Genomic DNA, 18,413 nt, shown 5'->3' on the forward strand with positions numbered 1-18,413 from the left:
TTACTCTCTAGAGAATAGTTCTGATTGAGTGCAGCTGATTTGATATATGGTAGATGTAATGTTTCTTGCCCTGCTTGCTTTGTTGACTCTCAGGAGTTTCTGTCTCTTCTGTGGAGTTGACCACTGCACATGGAGCAGCAGCTAGAATCTTGTGCTTTACTGGCAATCAATTGTACAGAACTGGCACCAGTTTCTGAGTTGCTTAATATGTAGATGTCGATGTCCGCTAATCAGAGACCTTACTCTACACAGCCCATTATGCTTTTTTCTCTGCCAGATAGCCTGGACTGTTTTTTTTAAGATAATTTCCCTGCCATCTGCTTAGCTGATGTTTTAAGAGACCTGATCACTTTTTCCTCATCTAGTTTTGGGACCTCCATTAATATTAGCTGGCTGTTGTACTTGGAGACATGATATTGTTTGTATACTTACCCGGCTGGCTGCTGTAACTTTCTTTGATTTTGCTGTGTATTTTCAGGCAGAGAGCAATGCAAAATTGAACATTGTATTTGTTAGTACTCATCAAATGAAAAAGTACAATCTTCTGTTCACCTGAGCTATAAAAAGAAGTGGCCAAAGTCAGTTAAGCCATTGCTGGGAGCAGCTGGGAGCTGAGCAGCCAATGAGGAGAATATTTGTACTTACATAGCTCAGAGAATGCACTTGATAGTATTTACCATTATTTGTCAAATACTCTCTCCTTGTACAGTAAGAACAACTACCTAAATTTGGACCCTTGGTGGGTCCTAACTTGTGGAAAGCCCCAAACGTTTTCCTCTGGAAATACAACCCTTACAAGGATTTGTAAGTGGTTGTACAAAACTGAAGGAGACTTTCAAAAATCCTGGCCAGAGGAGTTCAGCCCTGCTTCAGATTGCTGCGATTTTCTTTCTTTTTCAGAACCTTTGCCAAACACTCTGGTGCTCGGTGAAAGGCTCCTGCCGCTCCAAACTGGATGCAGCTGCGGATGGCACTCGGTGTGGAGAAAACAAGGTGACTGTGAGCCACGCTGCTGGCAAGCTGTGCTGCCTGCAAAAGGGCGGCTGAGGAGTCATGAATAGCTCTGCCATTGTTCAGAGTGAAAGAAGGTCATCCTGTGACATCTCCATTCACATTTCCACTTAAGAGGAACTGAAATAACCTTCAGAACCGAAATGACGAATAATTCACAGTAACATTTCCTGTGATAATGATCTTAAGCTGCTTGTGCTTTCTCTTCTCTCCTCAGTGGTGCTTCTCTGGTGAGTGTATTACAGTAGGCAAGACTCCCGAAGTAATCCATGGCGGATGGGGGATTTGGTCATCCTGGTCCCATTGCACAAGAACCTGTGGAGCAGGAGTTCAAAGCGCAGAGAGACCCTGCGATAACCCAGAGTAAGCTGAGTGCACAGGCTTTTCTTACCTTTTATTCAACATCCTTCAGGTACTTAGGACACTGTAAGCTCTTTTGTATGAGACTCTTACTGGCAGGTGCCACACCAACACAGACCATGAAACCTCCTTCCCAGTTAAGCATACCTCTGTGAAATTCAGCTGGCTCATCTTTTGCAATAGTCATCTTGTTCTTTAATCCTCACCCTCCGTGGACCTTATTTCTACACAAAATCAAAACCCCCAAACCCTATTGTTTAGCATTCAGGCTTTGCAGAAATTATGTAAATACTATTTTATTAGTACTGCAATGAGTAAATAAATGTCCTCAAGCACCAGCTGAGAGCAATATCTATCCAATCTGACCCTGAGAACTCATCTTTCATGTTTTGTTTTAGTCAACAGCTTTGTTTGAGCTTCAGATACGTGAGTTGTCAGGTACAGAACATGAAAGGCAGAATTAGCGGATACATATCTGAGTTAATGACTCTACATCTCATTTTCAGAAATTACTAAAAGGGTGCCTAACAGCAGAAATAATTTGTCTTTTCTGAGCAAACTGTCAAATGTTCTGGAAAGTATGGGATTTTAGGGGGTCCCTTTGATAAGTTAATTTCTTGTGAGCTCAGCCAGGTAGTGCCAAACACTACTTTGGGATACATAGATTTTTGTGCTCCATAATGAGGTGTTTGAGTACTTAAACATGTGAACAGTATCTCTGTGCTGTAAAGGATTCAGATTCACCTTGCTGTGCCATTGGAACCTGAAATATATTCTTTGTTTAAAATTATTTTTTTACACAGAGTCTGAGGTCCCAATCTCATTGTTCCTTTTGTAGACCACAGTTTGGAGGAGACTACTGCACTGGAGAAAGGAAACGCTATCGCATGTGTAACATCAACCCCTGTCCCAAAGACTTGCCAACCTTTCGTCAGATGCAATGCAGTGAATTTGACACAGTTCCCTACCAGAATGAATTCTACCACTGGGTTCCCGTTTATAACACAGGTATGAAGCTACAAATATTTTTTTAATGTTTTATATAAAAATTCAAAGTTACAGACCATGAGAAACCATTTTGAGGGCAAGAAGTCACTAAATTGTATGTCTTTTAATTAATTAGAAAAATCTGGTGTGCCTTTGTGTGCAATTGTACTTTTTGTTTGTACACAAAGGCAGTGGTTCTCTACACGTAGGTGTTTTTTCAGAGCTCTGGCGATAATGGCTGTAACTAGTCCAGTTCCTGGGAAGAACTGAGCACTAAGAAAAGCTGTTGAAATCATGTCTGTGCTCGTTGTTTGTGGTAGGCCTAACCCATCTTTTCCAGTGTCAACCACTGAACAAGGGGTAGCGGAGTGTAGAGCTGCATGTTTGGGCCTGCAGGCATCACCGTACCCACTATGCAGAACTGTTCCACTGCACAAATGTGTCTTTACTATTTCCAAACTCAGATCTGCATGGTAGGTGTACCTGGCACCACACTGAAGAAGTAATATCTCAACTGGTTCAGTATCATGCTGCTGTGTATTGTAGAGACAGAGTTGATGACTCTACCTTATAACTTGCTTTGTAACAGCTAGTTAAGAAATACAAGCATAATAGTTATTATATGCAGTATATTATATATATTATATGCAGTATATTATATATGCAGTTTGATTCTTGGTGTGTACATAAATGTAAGGTGTAGATTATCCAGTAGAATCACTGGATAATCATTGGATAAAGTAGAATTGTTAGGGTTGAAAGGGACCTCTGGAGCTCATCCAGACCAACCCCCCTGCCAAGGCAGGGTTACCTAGAGCAGGTTACACAGGAACACTTGAACACAGGAACAAGTGGGGTTTGAATGTCTCCAGAGAGATGCTCTTGGACATTCCTATTCCTATTTTTATTCCTATTTTCTTTTTCTATTCCTATTTCCTTATTCCTATTCCTATTCCAGTTCTGTGCCACCTTCAACCTAAAGAGGTTGAGGTAAGACTTCTTGTGTTTTAGTTCTTTGGCCTTTGCTCCTTGTCCTGTTGCTGGGCACCACTGAAAAGAGTCTGACACTGTCTTCTTGGCACCTGCCTTTGAAATACTTACATGAATTAATGAGATCTCCTCTAGGTCTTCTCTAGGCTAATCAGGCCCAGCTCCTGCAGTCTCTCCTCGTAAGAGAGATGCTTGAGACCCTTAATCATCTCTGTGGCCTCCACTGGACTCTATCCAGTAGTTCCTTGTCTTTCTGGTACTGAGGAGCCAAGAACTGAACTCAGTACTCCAGATGTGGCCTCACCAGGGCCTAGTAGGAAGGAGAGGATCACCTCGCTTGATCTGCTGGCCACACTCTTCCCAGTGCACCCCAGGATACCACTGGCCCTCCTGGCAGCAAAGCCACACTTACTGGCTCGTGGTCAGCTTGCCACATCCACCAAAAGTCCCAAGTCCTTCTCTGCAGAGCTGCTCTACAGACCCCAGCCTGGGCTGGTACTTGGGATTATTCCTACCCAAGTGCAGGACTCTACACTTGCCCTTGTTGAACCTCATTAGAATTTTCTCCAGCCAGCTTTTCAGCCTACAGAAGTCCCACTGAATGGCAGCACAGCCTTCAGGTGTATCAGTCACTCTCCCCAGCTTCATATCATCACCAAACTTGCTAGCAGTGTACTTTTTATGAAAAAATAAGCCGGTTAAGGTAGTGAAGATCAGGGTTAAAGTTCCAGTTTCATTTGTCAATAGTATTTTTCACCATGTTCATTGCATTTTCAGTTATTGGGAGTTTTGAATTGGTTTCCTATATTTCAGCTTACTGAAATCTAATTTCATCTTTCAATTTCATCTAAAAAACTGCAGATGAACCCAGAGCAGACAGACTTCTAGGAAAATTTCCAATGAAAGAAAATATGGTTAATAGAAAAAGCTTTTTTTTTTTTTTGGAAGGACTCCCATTAGAACCCTGGCAAATGATAACAGCCTAAGGTCGAGACCAAAACCAAACTCTTAAAACATTTTCTGCAGTCACCTGCCATTGAAATTAGAGTTCCAGACCTCTCTTAATCAGGATGTACCACTGCAGGGTACAGCCTTGGCTTTGTTCATGTCCTCTCTTGGGCAGTGCTACAGAAGTGGTAGTTCTGCGTGTGCACTAGATGCAGAAGGTCTGTTTTTAAAGGGCATTAAGAATCATGAAACAAATGCTTCCTGCACACTGTAAGGCATAGCATTTTAAAAGTAAATGCTTCCTAATGAGTCTGATATATTTCATCTGGAACATCCTTTGCAAAATCCTTCAAGTACCAAGAAAACGTCTTTTTCTGTGACTTAAAAAGCTTTTCAGCTGTTTTCGCCTATTTTCTCAGCAGCCAGAATTTCAGCCTATGTGTTTTCCCCATTATCTATGAGGTCCTTAATATTTGCACTTTCAGTCTTACACTCTATTAACAGCATTTGAAGTGTTTTCTTGCTGCTAAACTCTAAACTTAAAATAATACTGGCTTCCTCACACAGTCAGGCTCTCCTAGTAACACTCGTATAAGCAGAGAGTTGGATAAATTCTGTGCTGGTCCTTCATCTGACATCATAATTGTATAGCTGAGGGTGGATGGTTCTTATGGGCACACTTCCCCCACAAAACTAAGCTGGTTTTGAGACTTACCTACAATGTCCACCATGTTGTGAGTACACACTGTCAGTGTATACCAGTTTCCCTTACTTTCTCCCTTTACTTGTGCGATCCAATATTAAAGATTTTTAACAGTATTCTGTCAATACTTTAGCTTGCTGCCAAGAAGGTTTTGGCTTTTCTGCTGGGTTAATCCTGGCTGGACACCAGACACCAACTAAAGCCAGTGTGTCACTCCCTTCCTAGGCTGGACAGGGGAGAGAGAATATAACAAAAGGCTTGGTGGTCAAGATAAGAGCAAGGAGAGATCACTCTCTGGCTACTGTCATGGGCAAAACAGGCTCGACTTGGGGAAATTAGTTTAATGTATTACCAATCAAATCAGAGAAGAGTAATGAGAAATAAAAACCAAACTCTAAAACACCTTCCATCCACTCCTCTCTTCTTCCCAGGCTTAACTTGACTCTTAATTTTGTCTATCTCTTCCCCCACAGCAGAGTAGTAGGATGTAGAATGGAACTTCAGCTCTGGCACCTGGAACACTTTCTCCCCCTCCTCCTTCACTGACCTTGGTGCCTGCAGAGCAGTTCCTCTCACACATTCTCACTCCTCTCTCCTAACAGCAGTTGTGCAGCAGTTTTTTTCCGTTTCTTAAATACATTATCCCAGAAGTGCTGCCACCCTCACTGGTGGGTTTGGCCTTGACCAGCAGCAGGACCATCTTGTATCTGTGTGGCATTGGCTCTGTCAGACATGGGGGAAGCTTCTGGCAGCTTCTCACAGAAGCCTCCCCTGCAGCCCTCCCCACTACCAGAATCTTGCCACGCAAACCCAATACAGCTTGTGTTTTAGTGCCAGTCATTTTAAATCCTGTCATGCTGCACATGGGATATAAGGGGAAAAGAAAAGTAAGCTTTCCTAAACCCTGAGTACACATACAGATTTTGCGTGGATGTGTCAAGCTGAGGAGATGAATTCCTGAGCTAGACATTCTGTGACATTTTAGATATTCTGTGTTCCTTCATCCTGCTGGAAAAAACAGTAAATTATCTGGATGGTCACAACTCCATCTTCTGGCTTTAATTTCGTAGTTTACGTAAAGCAGTTATAGTAAATGTCACATAACTAAACAGTCTTTTCTGTTTTGTAAATTGTACCTTCACAAGAGGACGAAGACTTTTTTTGAATAGCTTATGATTTAGTATACAATGATGCAACAAACAGCTTTAATAAGCAGCCTGGCAGAGAAGTAGTAAATTATATCTTGCTATTACCTAGGGTGCCTATGTTTAAGGTTCCAGTACAGAATTTTCTGTTTTAAATGACTTTGTGCCTGTTGGGAAACTCACATAGTCCTTTTATGGAATTGCTGTGGATTGCAGAAACATATGTGCTCAAGCTGGAACCTTTGAGTATCTCTGGGAGCCTTAAAATGATGAGGACTTTCAAGTTCAAGGGTGACTAAACCATCCAGCAGCTCTAAGCAGGATATTTGCTGAATTTTTTTCATGACCCAGGCCCCTATTCTGTCAGTTTAGTCAGACTTTGGGGCTAATCTACTTCTCTTGCCATCAGGCTGACCCCACATTTGTTTATTTCATACCATTGACAAATTCCATTTATATGAATCTGATAGCTTCTCAGGGTTTAACTTCCATGTACAAGACCATGTGACTAACCTTATTATCATGTAACTTTAGTATTCTGTAACAACCTTTATTTTCTCAATCGGTACCAGGATCATTTAATATACTGTCAGATAGGGGTTGTGTGGTTAAACTGTTTTAAATTTCGTATTTATTTCAAAATATGTCTGTGTATCAAGTAAGATCAGTTCTCATACAGTCACAGGGGCTGAGCTAATAATGTTTCTGCTGTCACTGTTTTAAAATAAAAGTAGTTTCTTTTGGAGTTCCAAACTTGGTTAAAGTGATCAAGTAGCTTCACCTGAGCTTCTTTCCCCCCATTTTGTCCATGTTTGGTAATTAATTGTCTTTTCTAATTTTCTTTGGTTTGGATTTCCACAGCTAATTCTGAGTTCTCATAGAGGTGAGAGTTTGAAGAGAAGAGGCCCACCTCTTTTCTTCCTTGTGAAGGAGGGAAAAACATTGAAGCCTTATCTTCTGCTGACAGACACATTAATTACATCCTTCTTAGTCAGGTTAAGCTGGATCCTTTTTGCATGGGAGCTCATGGGAGTCAGCTACGAGGTAAACAAATTTAAATTGGGAAGGAAATACATTCCTTTCTAGTTATCTTCATGCTGTTCTGTTTGCACACGGTGAATCTGAACTTTGTTATAGTATAGATAGGGGGGAAAAAAATCACATGCCAGCTTTGCTGGCTTGCTTCCTCAGTCCATTCTGATTACAGATAAGTCACTGGGCACTTATGGGAACTCTGTGGCTTGGGATTCCATTACATCTGTGTTTCTCCCTTGCATCAGAGGATTGATCTTGTCTCTGGTCAAATTAGCAGTATAATCTTGGTGAAGGACGTGGGCACTACGTAAAAGAATAGATGGAATTTTTCTAGGCTCCTAACTGTTGGTGGCACCTCAGCTGAAATCTTATGTCCAGATAGGAACAAAGTACTGGCAGAAGGATGCAGCCAACTGGAGGAGGTTTACAGGAGAGCAACGTGGAAGTCAAAAAGTCACTGAGGGACTTTTCTCAAGGATAGGATGTAGAGATAGGACAAAGGGAATGGCTTTAAACTGACAGAGTGCAGGTTTAGATTAGAAATAAGGAAGAAAATCTTGACTGTGAGGGTGGTGAGGCACCAGAACAGGTTGCCCAGAGAAGTTGTGGATGCCACATCCCTGTTCAAGGCCAGATTGAATGGGACCTTGAACAATGTGGTCTAGTGGAAGTTGTCCTTTGGTAGAAGGGATGGATGATCTTTAAGGTCTCTTCCAACCCAAAGCATGCTGTGATTGTGTGATTAGAAAAACATAGATTGAGAAAAGCACCTTTTACTCTGGAAAGGAGGAGAAGGAGACAGTTAAATGCCAACTACTCAGAGAAAATTTCAAAGACTATTTAGCAGGCACATCCCTGAGTAGTAGAGATACAGGCTAGCAAGACTGCATGTCTCTGTGCAGTGTTGTGCTCAAGTCTGGAAGAAACTCTTGAGATCCAAGCAGTTCTGTGGCCTTGTTAACTGACTTCACAAAGCTGGACACCCTGATCTTACCAACTCAGTTTGAATGTAGTTCCTCTGCTTTTAAACTTGGATTTGACATCAAGTTTTCTGTCACTGTACCTCATATTTCAGCTTCCCATCCCCTCCACTCAAACAGTACAGGAAACCCCAGAGAGAAACAGATCCAGCAGTTCTTCCTGTCCATGAAAGGTATGACAAGCAGAAACAGCCAAAACAGTAGGTGGGAACTTTAGGTTACACATTAAGAAATCTTCACCAATCTAACTATTGGTGGTTAAGTGTTAAGAGCAATTACCTGTAGGGTTTGAGGAATTAATATTATTGTTCTAGATATAAATACAATCTAAGCAGGAGCAGTCTAAGTGGTTTTGATTCTGCTTTGGTGTGGAAGGATGAGTAAAATTCTGTAGGTTTTAGGCAAGGAGAAATCATCTCTGTACAGGAACTTGGTGTGCTTTCTTTGAACAAGGACTTTGTGAATGTGGTCATTACTGAGTGTTCACAGATTGGATCTAGTGTTTCATGTGTATGCTGTATTGCAAGAATTTATGTATATTTTGGCCTAAAAGTTACAAAGATGACAGCCTTTTTGTTAAAGTGTCAGCATGCATTAGTAATTTCTGAAGTAACTGAAACTTAACCAGCTGCTTTAATGAGTTCCTTCTGAACAACCATGGTGCTCATATTCATCTCAGTTTAGACTTTTCAGGACTGAAATAAGAAAAGAGTCTGAATTCAATGCCAGCCTTCCATCATTTCAGCAAATGTATTTGTTTACATTTCAGGAAATGTATTTGTTTTCCTTGTGTGTGTTTGCTTTCTGAAAATAGATGAAAGTCCTTTTTGCATCTGTTCTGGGTTTAAAACATCAGACTTTTAGAGGACAGTGGCTGATTCTGATACAGTTTATTTATAGTCCTGGAATAATAGACCCAAGGTCCCTGACTTAAACCATAATAAATAATAACGATAGATAAGTAAATAATTTTAGAAAATGAATGGCAAATGCAGTGCTAGTATAATTAGGTCCCCTAACCAGCCTTTCTGCAGATGAAAAATCAAATAAATACTGGATAGAACTAAGTTTGTGTGGAGGGAGAAATGCTCTCTCATTTCCAGTGGGGCTCAGTAGAAAACGTATAGAAAGAAAAGCAATGCAAAATTTGTGGGTAGGATCTATTTCAGATCAGTTACTACAATTAGGAAAACCGGGGAAGCTTTAATGCCTAGAAAACCTATGCAAGTCTGAAAGTTTGTGTGTTATTTATTTTTACTTTTTATTTTGACTTTGTAGGAGAGTTATCTCTCTCCAAACTGATTTTGAGTTATATATTTACAGCATCATAGTTATGATAGGAATGTGTGAGCAGTCAATACTGTCTGCTGCTTCTTGCTTAGTGATTTCTGAAATGAAATTTCTTGTTACATCAACACACAACTAGGGAGGAAGTACAGATATCAAACTGCTGCTCTATATGTTTCATTACAAACAATGTAAAAGCTGAAATGAGTTTCTGTGTCTGTCAGGGGTGATTCTGAGCAGATAACAGGGTACCTGGAATTCTGGAATTCTTGTCGCAAGGGTATTTTTCTTCTTGTTTAAAAAATGCTGCATTGAGAAGGTAGGCAAAGTGAAACTAAATTTAGAGCACTAAAGCAATCCAAATAATCACATGGTCTGAAAAAGATTTCTCCAGGTAGAAGTAAAATTACTTGTATCCTTTATCATGATGGCTCTTATGAAAACAATTGATGGATAGGTATTATGGCTGGCCATTTTCACAGAGGGGCTGAGGGCTGGTAAGGATCACAAACTTTATGTTCTTGCTTGAGAATCTTTTGTAGCTCCATTTCCATCAATATTCTTGAACACAACTCACATCACCTTGAATTCCACCAATTGTATGACCTTGGTCCACACGTGTCCTCTGGGTCTGATCACTCTATTGCACTTTACGAAGGCATTTTTGTTTGAGAAGCCACAAGCACAACACTGTTGACAGTCCTAAGATGCCATCTTAGCTCTACTGATGAGGGAAAAAACAAAACTTCTCATTAAGGTTTTGGATTTCCTTTACCATCCTTTCATTAATTTTTTTTTTTATCCCAGTTTTGCAGAGTTTTTGTTTACATGAATGAAGTTCATAGTATTAAAGCTCAGGCTCTTTAGGATTCAGTTCTTAAGCTTCAAGCCCTTTGAGGGCAGGAGCTGCAGTCACCTTTGTGTACTGTGTGGTGGTGTATGTATGTTGGTGCTGCACAAACCGGTGCAATGAGAGCAAATTTTTCTCCTCCAAAACAATAAATCCTTTTGTAGCGAATTATTTAGTTTATTTGCATTACCAGAAGTTTCAGTTTCTCTCATTACTAGAAATTTCTTTAAACACTCTTCTTCATATGACACAAACAAGGCCAACAAAGGAGGAAGAAAAATTCATCTGCCACTATGTGGAAGGCTTATAGTAACCCTGCATCCCTCTAAGACCAAGGGAGTGGTTTCTGTCAACTCTATCAGGCACAGGATAAAGCTGTCACTGACCAGTAGCTCCTCTGCAGCACAAAAAGAGATTTTTTTAAAATGACTCAATAATGGTACCTTCAAGTCCCTACTGACTGGTGGTTTTAAGGCCCACTGCTTTGCTCAGCAAAGCATTTCAGCTTGCTGAGCATGAACAATTTGCTTTAGCACCGGGCTAGACTGGGGTCTTGGAATAGACCAAAACTAGAAGACAGGTCCTCTGTTGCTGCCCCTCATCAATTTTTAATATAAATCTGGTTCTGCTGGAGAGTTTTCAGGGATTGGATACAAGGGAGTGGATACATCTCTCTTTCAGGGAGTGGACACATCTCTCTTTGCTTTGTCCTAGTTCCAGCTCTAACTCATCTTCCATGTACACAATTTATTTGTCAAACTTGGCTCTCTGATATCTGAGTTTCAAAATTTCCCATTCCCAAGAACCAGTGTCTGTGAGGCAGGGTGGTGTGTGTTTGGCTCTTCTTACTCCATGGGTGGAATAGATTAGGGTTCTGATCCATCACAGAAAGTCTTGTTTCAGAGACCACTACTTGCTTTTCTCCTCTCTGTTGCTTCCATGGGGCATCTATACAAGAACAGCCTGGGTCTGTTAGACTCACCAATATCATCCCTATTTCATAAGTTGCCAAGCAGTGCTCGAATGATTTGTTAAGTACCCAGAGGTAGGTGAAAACGATCAGTGATGTGCAGCAGATCAGAAGCAACAATTTGACTGCTCTCTGAGAGAAACTGACAGCAGTGATGAAAAGTCTAAATTATCTCTGAAATTACTGAGTCATCAGTTAATGAAAAACTGTTTCTTGTCAATGTCCTTGGCATTCCCACTCCCTCACTAATGACAAGTGGCTTTGTTGGTTTCCCCTCCCTTTCTCCATCACAGCTGACAGGCTCATCACTGCCTAACCCAGCAGCGATGAAGAGCATGCAGGTATGAGGGTACCTGCCTCCAGCTGCTTCCTACAAATCCACAAATGGTATTTATCAGGCCTGTGTCACTCTTAGCAATATGACTTGTCTCTGCTCACTTCTTCTAATTAGGTCAGTTCTGCCAAATGCCAGGGAAAGTGAGCAGATGGTTCAGTAAAGGCATACTGTCACTCCCTGTGCAGTGCAATGTCCTGAAGTATTGTCTGAGAAAGTATCTTTGTTTTCCTTTCAGCAAACCCCTGTGAGCTCCACTGTCGCCCAATAGATGGCCATTTCTCAGAGAAGATGCTTGATGCAGTCACTGACGGTACTCCTTGCTTTGAAGGAAGGCACAGCCGAGATATCTGTATTAATGGCATGTGTAAGGTATTGGGTATGTTTGCATGTTTCTTTCTCTACAACTTTATTTTACAAAGTTATGGGAAAATGCTTAACAATTCTTTTTGTAGGATCAAGGCAAAGTACTCCATTTTATCACATTTTTAATGACCATGGAAGCAAGTTTATAAAAAGATTTCCAAGTAGACATAAGAGTCGTTTACACACTTTTTAATGAATGCATTAGATTGCATGCTAATTACTTTTGGTACCTTTTAGCTCCTCTCTTCTTTTCCATTATTTTAAAACATCAGTGTAAAAAAATCTGTTTTTTCTGATGAGATGTTTTCACAAGGGGTTGTACCTCTAGGGTTTTAATTGGTTCCACCATTGTCCATGTTTTTTTTTATGAAAAGGCAGTGCAACAGTACACATGTAGCAGTTCTGAACCATCTTGTAATCTTGGGATCAGACATTTGCACTGTAAAAATGACTTTAGTTTACAACATATTGAATAACACTGTACAATGAGATAACAGGTAAACAGAATATATGGCTCAGTAATGTTCTGTGTATTGAAGAATAAGTATGATGAACTGTGCATATTCTGCATGTTGGTAGTAGGTTTGTTTCCAGGATGGTCTCTGTGTGTGGCATCTGAACATCTGTACATTCTGTGACATCCACAGTCTTAACACTGGTTTTAGTGAATTTCTTATAAATAAAATGAGTACTTCTAGGAAGTGTATTTACAGCTACGGTTTATTTCTTCAAATTGAGTTTTTGTGTCTTCTGCCCTCTTGAAGCCTGATAGCCTTTTTGCTTTTAACATCTTTGGAAACAAAAGCAGGACGTTGTGGCTTGTGGAAACTGCATTAGCATATCCAGTCTTGGGACTGTATATCCTACGCCATTGAATCATATAAAAATGCAACTAGATGGGACTTCAAGAAGTCATCTGTTTTATCCCTTTGCAAATTATATTCCTATTTGATGTTTTTCACATTCTTTTCTTAAGGACTTCCAATGATGGAAACTCCACATTCTCAATGGGTGATTCATATACCCTCCCTTTAAATTTTTTATTTTGGTACAATGACGGGGCTTCAGAGAACAGTAATAAAAGATTTGGTTTAAGTTTTCCTTGCAAGAGCTGCTTTGTGAAAGGGAATTACCAAAACCCTGCTCAAGTCCACACTGAAGAGATCTGCTTAGCTTACTTTGCTGAGAGCCAGAGCGGGCCTTTGAACTATGATGGTGAAAATCTGACCTGGCTTTGAGCAGTTCAAGCCAGAATGAATCCCACCTTTAGCATTTTGAAACATGTAGTAAATCTGGCTTACCATATCAGTGCTTTTGACCTTCATTTGGAAGAGGCCAGTTGCTAAACTCAGAAGATTGTCTGTGATATGTTAATTTTCTGATTTCCAGCTCAGGTAGGCTGGGATCACTATGATTAATTTTAGTTTCCATATGCTTTCTGTATTGAGCTTTACCTACGACTTTTAAAATTTATACATATTTTATACATAGCAAAGCTTAATTCATTAGAATTGATAGATCAAGGGTGAAAGTAAAGCTAATCTAATTGCAGTTTGTAGATCCTAGATATACATTAGCATTCTGTGGACTTGAAGGTTTTCTGAAAAATGCCCTCCAAGGTACTGGTTTTGTCACCATTTCACATGCTGACTGCTGCTTCACATCTCCTGACAAACAGATTTAATTGGAATCAGGATCACAAAATAAACAATATAACCATGCAACTACCACAAATGAGACCAAATGATGAATAGGTAACCCAAATAGCTCATATTATTGAAAGCTATCTGAAATAGGTACCCAGCTTAACACTTGAGAAGAAGCTTTTTCATGTATTTTCATCTAATTCACCAGTATTTTAGACCAGCTAGTTATACACAATACATACATTGCAGGTCATGGAGAATTAGTTTAATATAATTAGTCTGGTACATCATTCTTGTAGTCTGATTGCAGAATGGTGCTAATGATGTGGAAAAGACATTCACAAACATTAGTCTATTAAAGCGCTGTTCTGGTTTTCAAAACTATATCTCAAAAAACCACTTCACATTTGTTCTGAGTACTAAAATAACACTACACTTTGGTCTGAAATTGAGCAAAACATTAGATTGCTGAGATGTTAGATCCATTGTCTATATTTCTCACGTGTATTTGGTGTAGGGTAGCTACTTTTTATCAACCGAGGTTTCAGAGTTTTCCTGGTAGGTATGCCAAAGAAAGGTAGATAGAATCATATTAAATTGAGAATTTAATCTTCTAAGTTCATCTGATTTCTGTTTGATTTTTGCAGTTTGCCATGATTTTGTTCAGAGCAATCAGAGAAACAGGTATTACTTTGATGGCTAAATATGGTTTGAGGTGTCTCATTTTAGCTACCCGAGATATGCTGGGTGCTTTCCTAACCAGACTGACAAAGCTATAATGTACATCTTCAAGTGAGAAGTAACTACAGACAGACACTAGTGTTGATTCATTTGGTCCTTGCAGTTTGTCCAGTATGTCAGTCCTAATCTTTTAGAAGTGCTGCCTGCACCTCAGTGCAGAAGGAAGGCACAGCTGAGGTGTGAGTATGGTATTCCTTTAGAACTTGCCTTGTCAATTCAAAGACAAGCTAAAATTGTTAACTCATTTGAGGGTCTGGCATATGAAATAGTTGGGTCCTCTCTCAGCTTACACAAAAGAGGAGTTCTGCCAAGAGGAGATCTGCCAAGATCTTTCAATAATTTACTCTCAAATCATCAACCTATATTATGACTAGTTTGGTTTTTTTACTGTAGTCCTCCACACTCATCTTTTAATTGTCACTTTCCCCCCTTTATTTATAAGATCTTTAAAGCACATAGTCTGTTTGCATGTGTTTTAAATTATACATCACAAATGCACTCTAATTCTTACTGGATCAGTCAGCCACTCCCCCAGTATTAGAGAGCAAAGACACTACCACCACAGTTTGTTTTTTAGAGTTTATTTATTTTAGTGATATATACATAACAGGGACTTTTGGTTAAATACAAGCCATAGCATCATCTAAAAATGAAGGCTTGCAAGTGCATGAACCGGCATCTCTGATGTTTCTGGCAACTATTCATCTCCTGAAAAGAATTCTGATAGGCTTAAGTGACCTTCAATCATGCAAATCTGTGACCTATTCTCTGTGATAATTCACAGTTGCTGTGTTGAGAGACTGATATTTTGTTGGAGAATTACACAGCTGTGTAGTCCTAGGGAGGGAATCAGCCTTTTTCCCTTGCTGAAGAGCAGATTGCAGAGCTTGGATTTCTATGTAGTAGCTTTACTGCCTTTCGCTGTGGTTCAGCTTTCTTTTCCCATTGCTAGCCCGTGGGGACATTGATTCAGACCCATATGGACAAATTACAAGGTAAATTAGTGACATCAGGACACATTTCTCCCCATTCAGGGCAATGTCATGGCCAATGTAAATTGAATATCATTTCTTTATTTGAAGACCAGCGGGGGAGACAAATGGAAAAAAGACCTTATTGAAGTGCAATGTACTGTTCACATAACAGATATTCAGGCAGTACATCCAGGCCATACCCTTGAGTGCCAGCAAGGACTTTTTGTGTCTGCCTCCCGCTGCCAATATGACACAAAAACCTCTCCCTCTGGAAATGGAAAAAGGGCAATATCTCTGGCTGTTTTCCCTTTAGTCACTGAGCAGCAGGAAATAAATTGTTTCTCCTTCCTGTAATGCAGCCAGGCTGTTCAGGTCATTATGTCTGCCTCTGCACTGCATGCTGTGACCTCTGTCTCAGGGGCATCGGAAAGGCTCTTGGTGAGTGGAGCAGCAGCAAAGGGCTGCACGGAGGGATGATGGTTTGTGTTGCAAATGCCATGGCACACAGTGTAGCGCAGCATGTTTCACTGGGAGAGGGTGCAAAAGGACGTATGTGTGTAAAAGAATCACAGCCTAATTGCTGCAGCATGGTTCAAGTTGGAATGGACCTTATATATCACGTGGTTCAAACTCCCCTGTCATGGGCAGGGGCATCTTCTGTTTCCAAGTTGCTCAGAGCTTCATCCAACCTGTCCTTGAGCATTCCCACTGATGAGGCATCTACACATTCTCTGTGCAAACTGTGCCAATGCCTCACCAGAAGTAAAGAATTTCTTCCTGATATCCAATATAAACCTGCCCTCTTTCAGTTTAAAGGCATTCCCCCTTGTCCTATCACTACATGCTCTTGTGAGAAGTCCCCCTCCAGCTCTCTTGTAACCCTTTTAGGCACGAAAAGGCTACACTGAGATCTCCCTAGAGCTGCCTTTTCTCTGGGCTGAAGAACCCCAACTCTCTCAACCCGTAGGAGAAGTGCTTCTGCCCTCTGATCACCTTCGTGGCCTCCTCTGGACTGGCTCCAACATGTCCATTTCTTTCTTATGTTGTGGACCCCAGAGCTGGATGCAGTTCTCCAAGTAGGGTCTCACCAGAGTAGAAGGACAGAATCATCTCCCTCGCCCTGCTGGCCACAGTGCTTTGGATGCAGCCCAGGACAAGATTGGATGTCTGGGCTGTGAGTGTACATTGCTGGGTGATGCTGACTTTCTGAAAAATTTGAGGCACTTTTAGAAAGCGTGACCAATCCATGTAGAAGAATCAGAATAATGAGGAAAGCAAACAAAAGGGAGAAGAAAGCGTCTAGAAATTATTCTAACGGATGACAAAAGTAATGTGGTATTCACTGGAGTGATAAAGTAAAACATGGTCTGGAAATTAACGTTCATGGAAATGTATTTAGAGTAAATAAAATGCTGTTTATTCTGACACATGAGAATATTGTTTTGTCATGGTTCTTCATGGCTTTGTAAGATGAGGTCCTGTTGCTAGATATGAAGGTCTTTGCAGCACCATCAGCACTCCAGAGCTAGGGAACAAAATGAAGGCACAGTGAATTGTCTGCCCTGCCACAGTGGTTTGGGTATCCCAGCAACTCAGGAATGTATGGGAATATTGCACGTATAGGTAGGGCTGATATCTGATTAGATAAAAACTGTTTCAAACTGTTCTGTGAAGAGGAAAAATGCAATACAAATTTCTATGGTTATAACTGTAAGGGACAAAGGGATTCCCTTCATATCAGAGCAATGTCATATTTTGATGCCACAAATGTGTTGCTAAAACAAATGTATGGCCAAGCGGAAAAGGCCTGAGCTGATTCTGACTGAGCTGATGGAGTGCAGCTCATGCAGAGACACTAATTGGCAACCCAAAGGCAGTAAAGTGGTGCTGCCACTTCAGTTAGAGCCAGTGCTGCTACAGTTCAGAACTGATTTGTTCACCCTTTGGGAATTTTTACACTACACAGTACTCAGAAGGGAAATATGCTCGCTGATGTTGATTTCCAGGTGTCTGATTGACAATGTGAACTAGATAAATTATTTCTGTGTTCAGCCTCTCAAACAAGCATGGACAGTAAATAAAGATGAATAGGAATCTTTTCAAGAACATGCATTTTCTACTAGAAATGGCAAAAATGATATAGGTTGAAGACAAATCATTATTTTAAGATGTTCAAAAGAGGAGCTGCAAAACAGTAATTAATAATCAGTTCTGTTTTCTAATAGCAAAGCATAAAGTACAAGGGTTCCATTTCCAGATTTTCACCAGCTTTCTGTTTAATAGTGTATATGTGCATAGAAAGAAAATAAACTTCCACTTCTATGACTCTCCAGAGTAGGTGGTTTCTCCTCTAGTGTAATAATAAACCCGATAACTATGACTTTACTGTTTATAGTGAATGCATCACTTTGAGAAACAGCAACTCACCAACCTCTTTAAATTATTATGAAGTGCTAAATATAAACTCCAGTGCCTCTCTAGATAGCTGGGGAAGAGACAGATCTGAACTCTTGGCAAGATAAAGAAACATCCTGTACATATAGCAGTGGTGTCTGTGTATTCTTAATACTTGATTAAATCCATCCTTGGATGAACAAGCTATGTGCTTGGAGGCAAAAATTTATTCACCTTCTTAACATATGCTTATCTCTGTAACATTGTGTACTGCTTGTAAGCATGGTCCTTGGTGCCAGGATGTGTCTGTGTGCAAGACATTATAAAACCTTCCATTTTTTGAAACTGGCCTTCGCTGAAAGGAGAGAGAAGCTAAGGCTGCTGCAGAACATTTTGGCCTGGCTGTTGTTTTTTAGAGTAGGTGTCAAATGTGCTGGCTATGTACTGGCATTAAGTGATGGATGAATCTTTTTTTTGAATCTTCTCTAAAGTAACAAAGTGTGACACCATCTATATCTTGAGGCCTTTCCTTGCTTCTGTTTTTTGCAGTTTCTCTAATTGTTCATTCAAACACTGGCACTTAGACAAAAGTTCAGATATTTCTTAAGCTGAAAATGATAGAGAAATATTAGAGAATGTGGAAACCTGTGTACCTAGATTAGTCTAACAGATTGATTTTCCTGTCAGAAGCT

At 40.3% G+C, this 18,413-nt stretch overlaps 1 protein-coding gene across 2 annotated transcripts in view; it reads left to right on the plus strand.

Annotated features, from left to right (window-relative positions):
- The window catches only part of ADAMTS12 (ADAM metallopeptidase with thrombospondin type 1 motif 12), a 141,006-nt gene that overhangs the window by 82,543 nt on the left and 40,050 nt on the right, over nucleotides 1-18,413 (plus strand). For both annotated transcript variants that reach the window (XM_051804437.1, XM_051804436.1), the window contains exons 10-13: nucleotides 901-993; nucleotides 1,229-1,374; nucleotides 2,210-2,379; nucleotides 11,839-11,972. In XM_051804437.1, coding sequence (XP_051660397.1) covers nucleotides 901-993; nucleotides 1,229-1,374; nucleotides 2,210-2,379; nucleotides 11,839-11,972 — 543 coding nt within the window. The remainder of the gene's footprint in view (nucleotides 1-900; nucleotides 994-1,228; nucleotides 1,375-2,209; nucleotides 2,380-11,838; nucleotides 11,973-18,413) is intronic.

This window comes from Manacus candei, unplaced genomic scaffold (genome assembly GCF_025592945.1).
Source record: "Manacus candei isolate 608988 ecotype Guabito, Panama unplaced genomic scaffold, ASM2559294v1 h1tg000061l, whole genome shotgun sequence".
NCBI lineage: Eukaryota > Metazoa > Chordata > Aves > Passeriformes > Pipridae > Manacus > Manacus candei.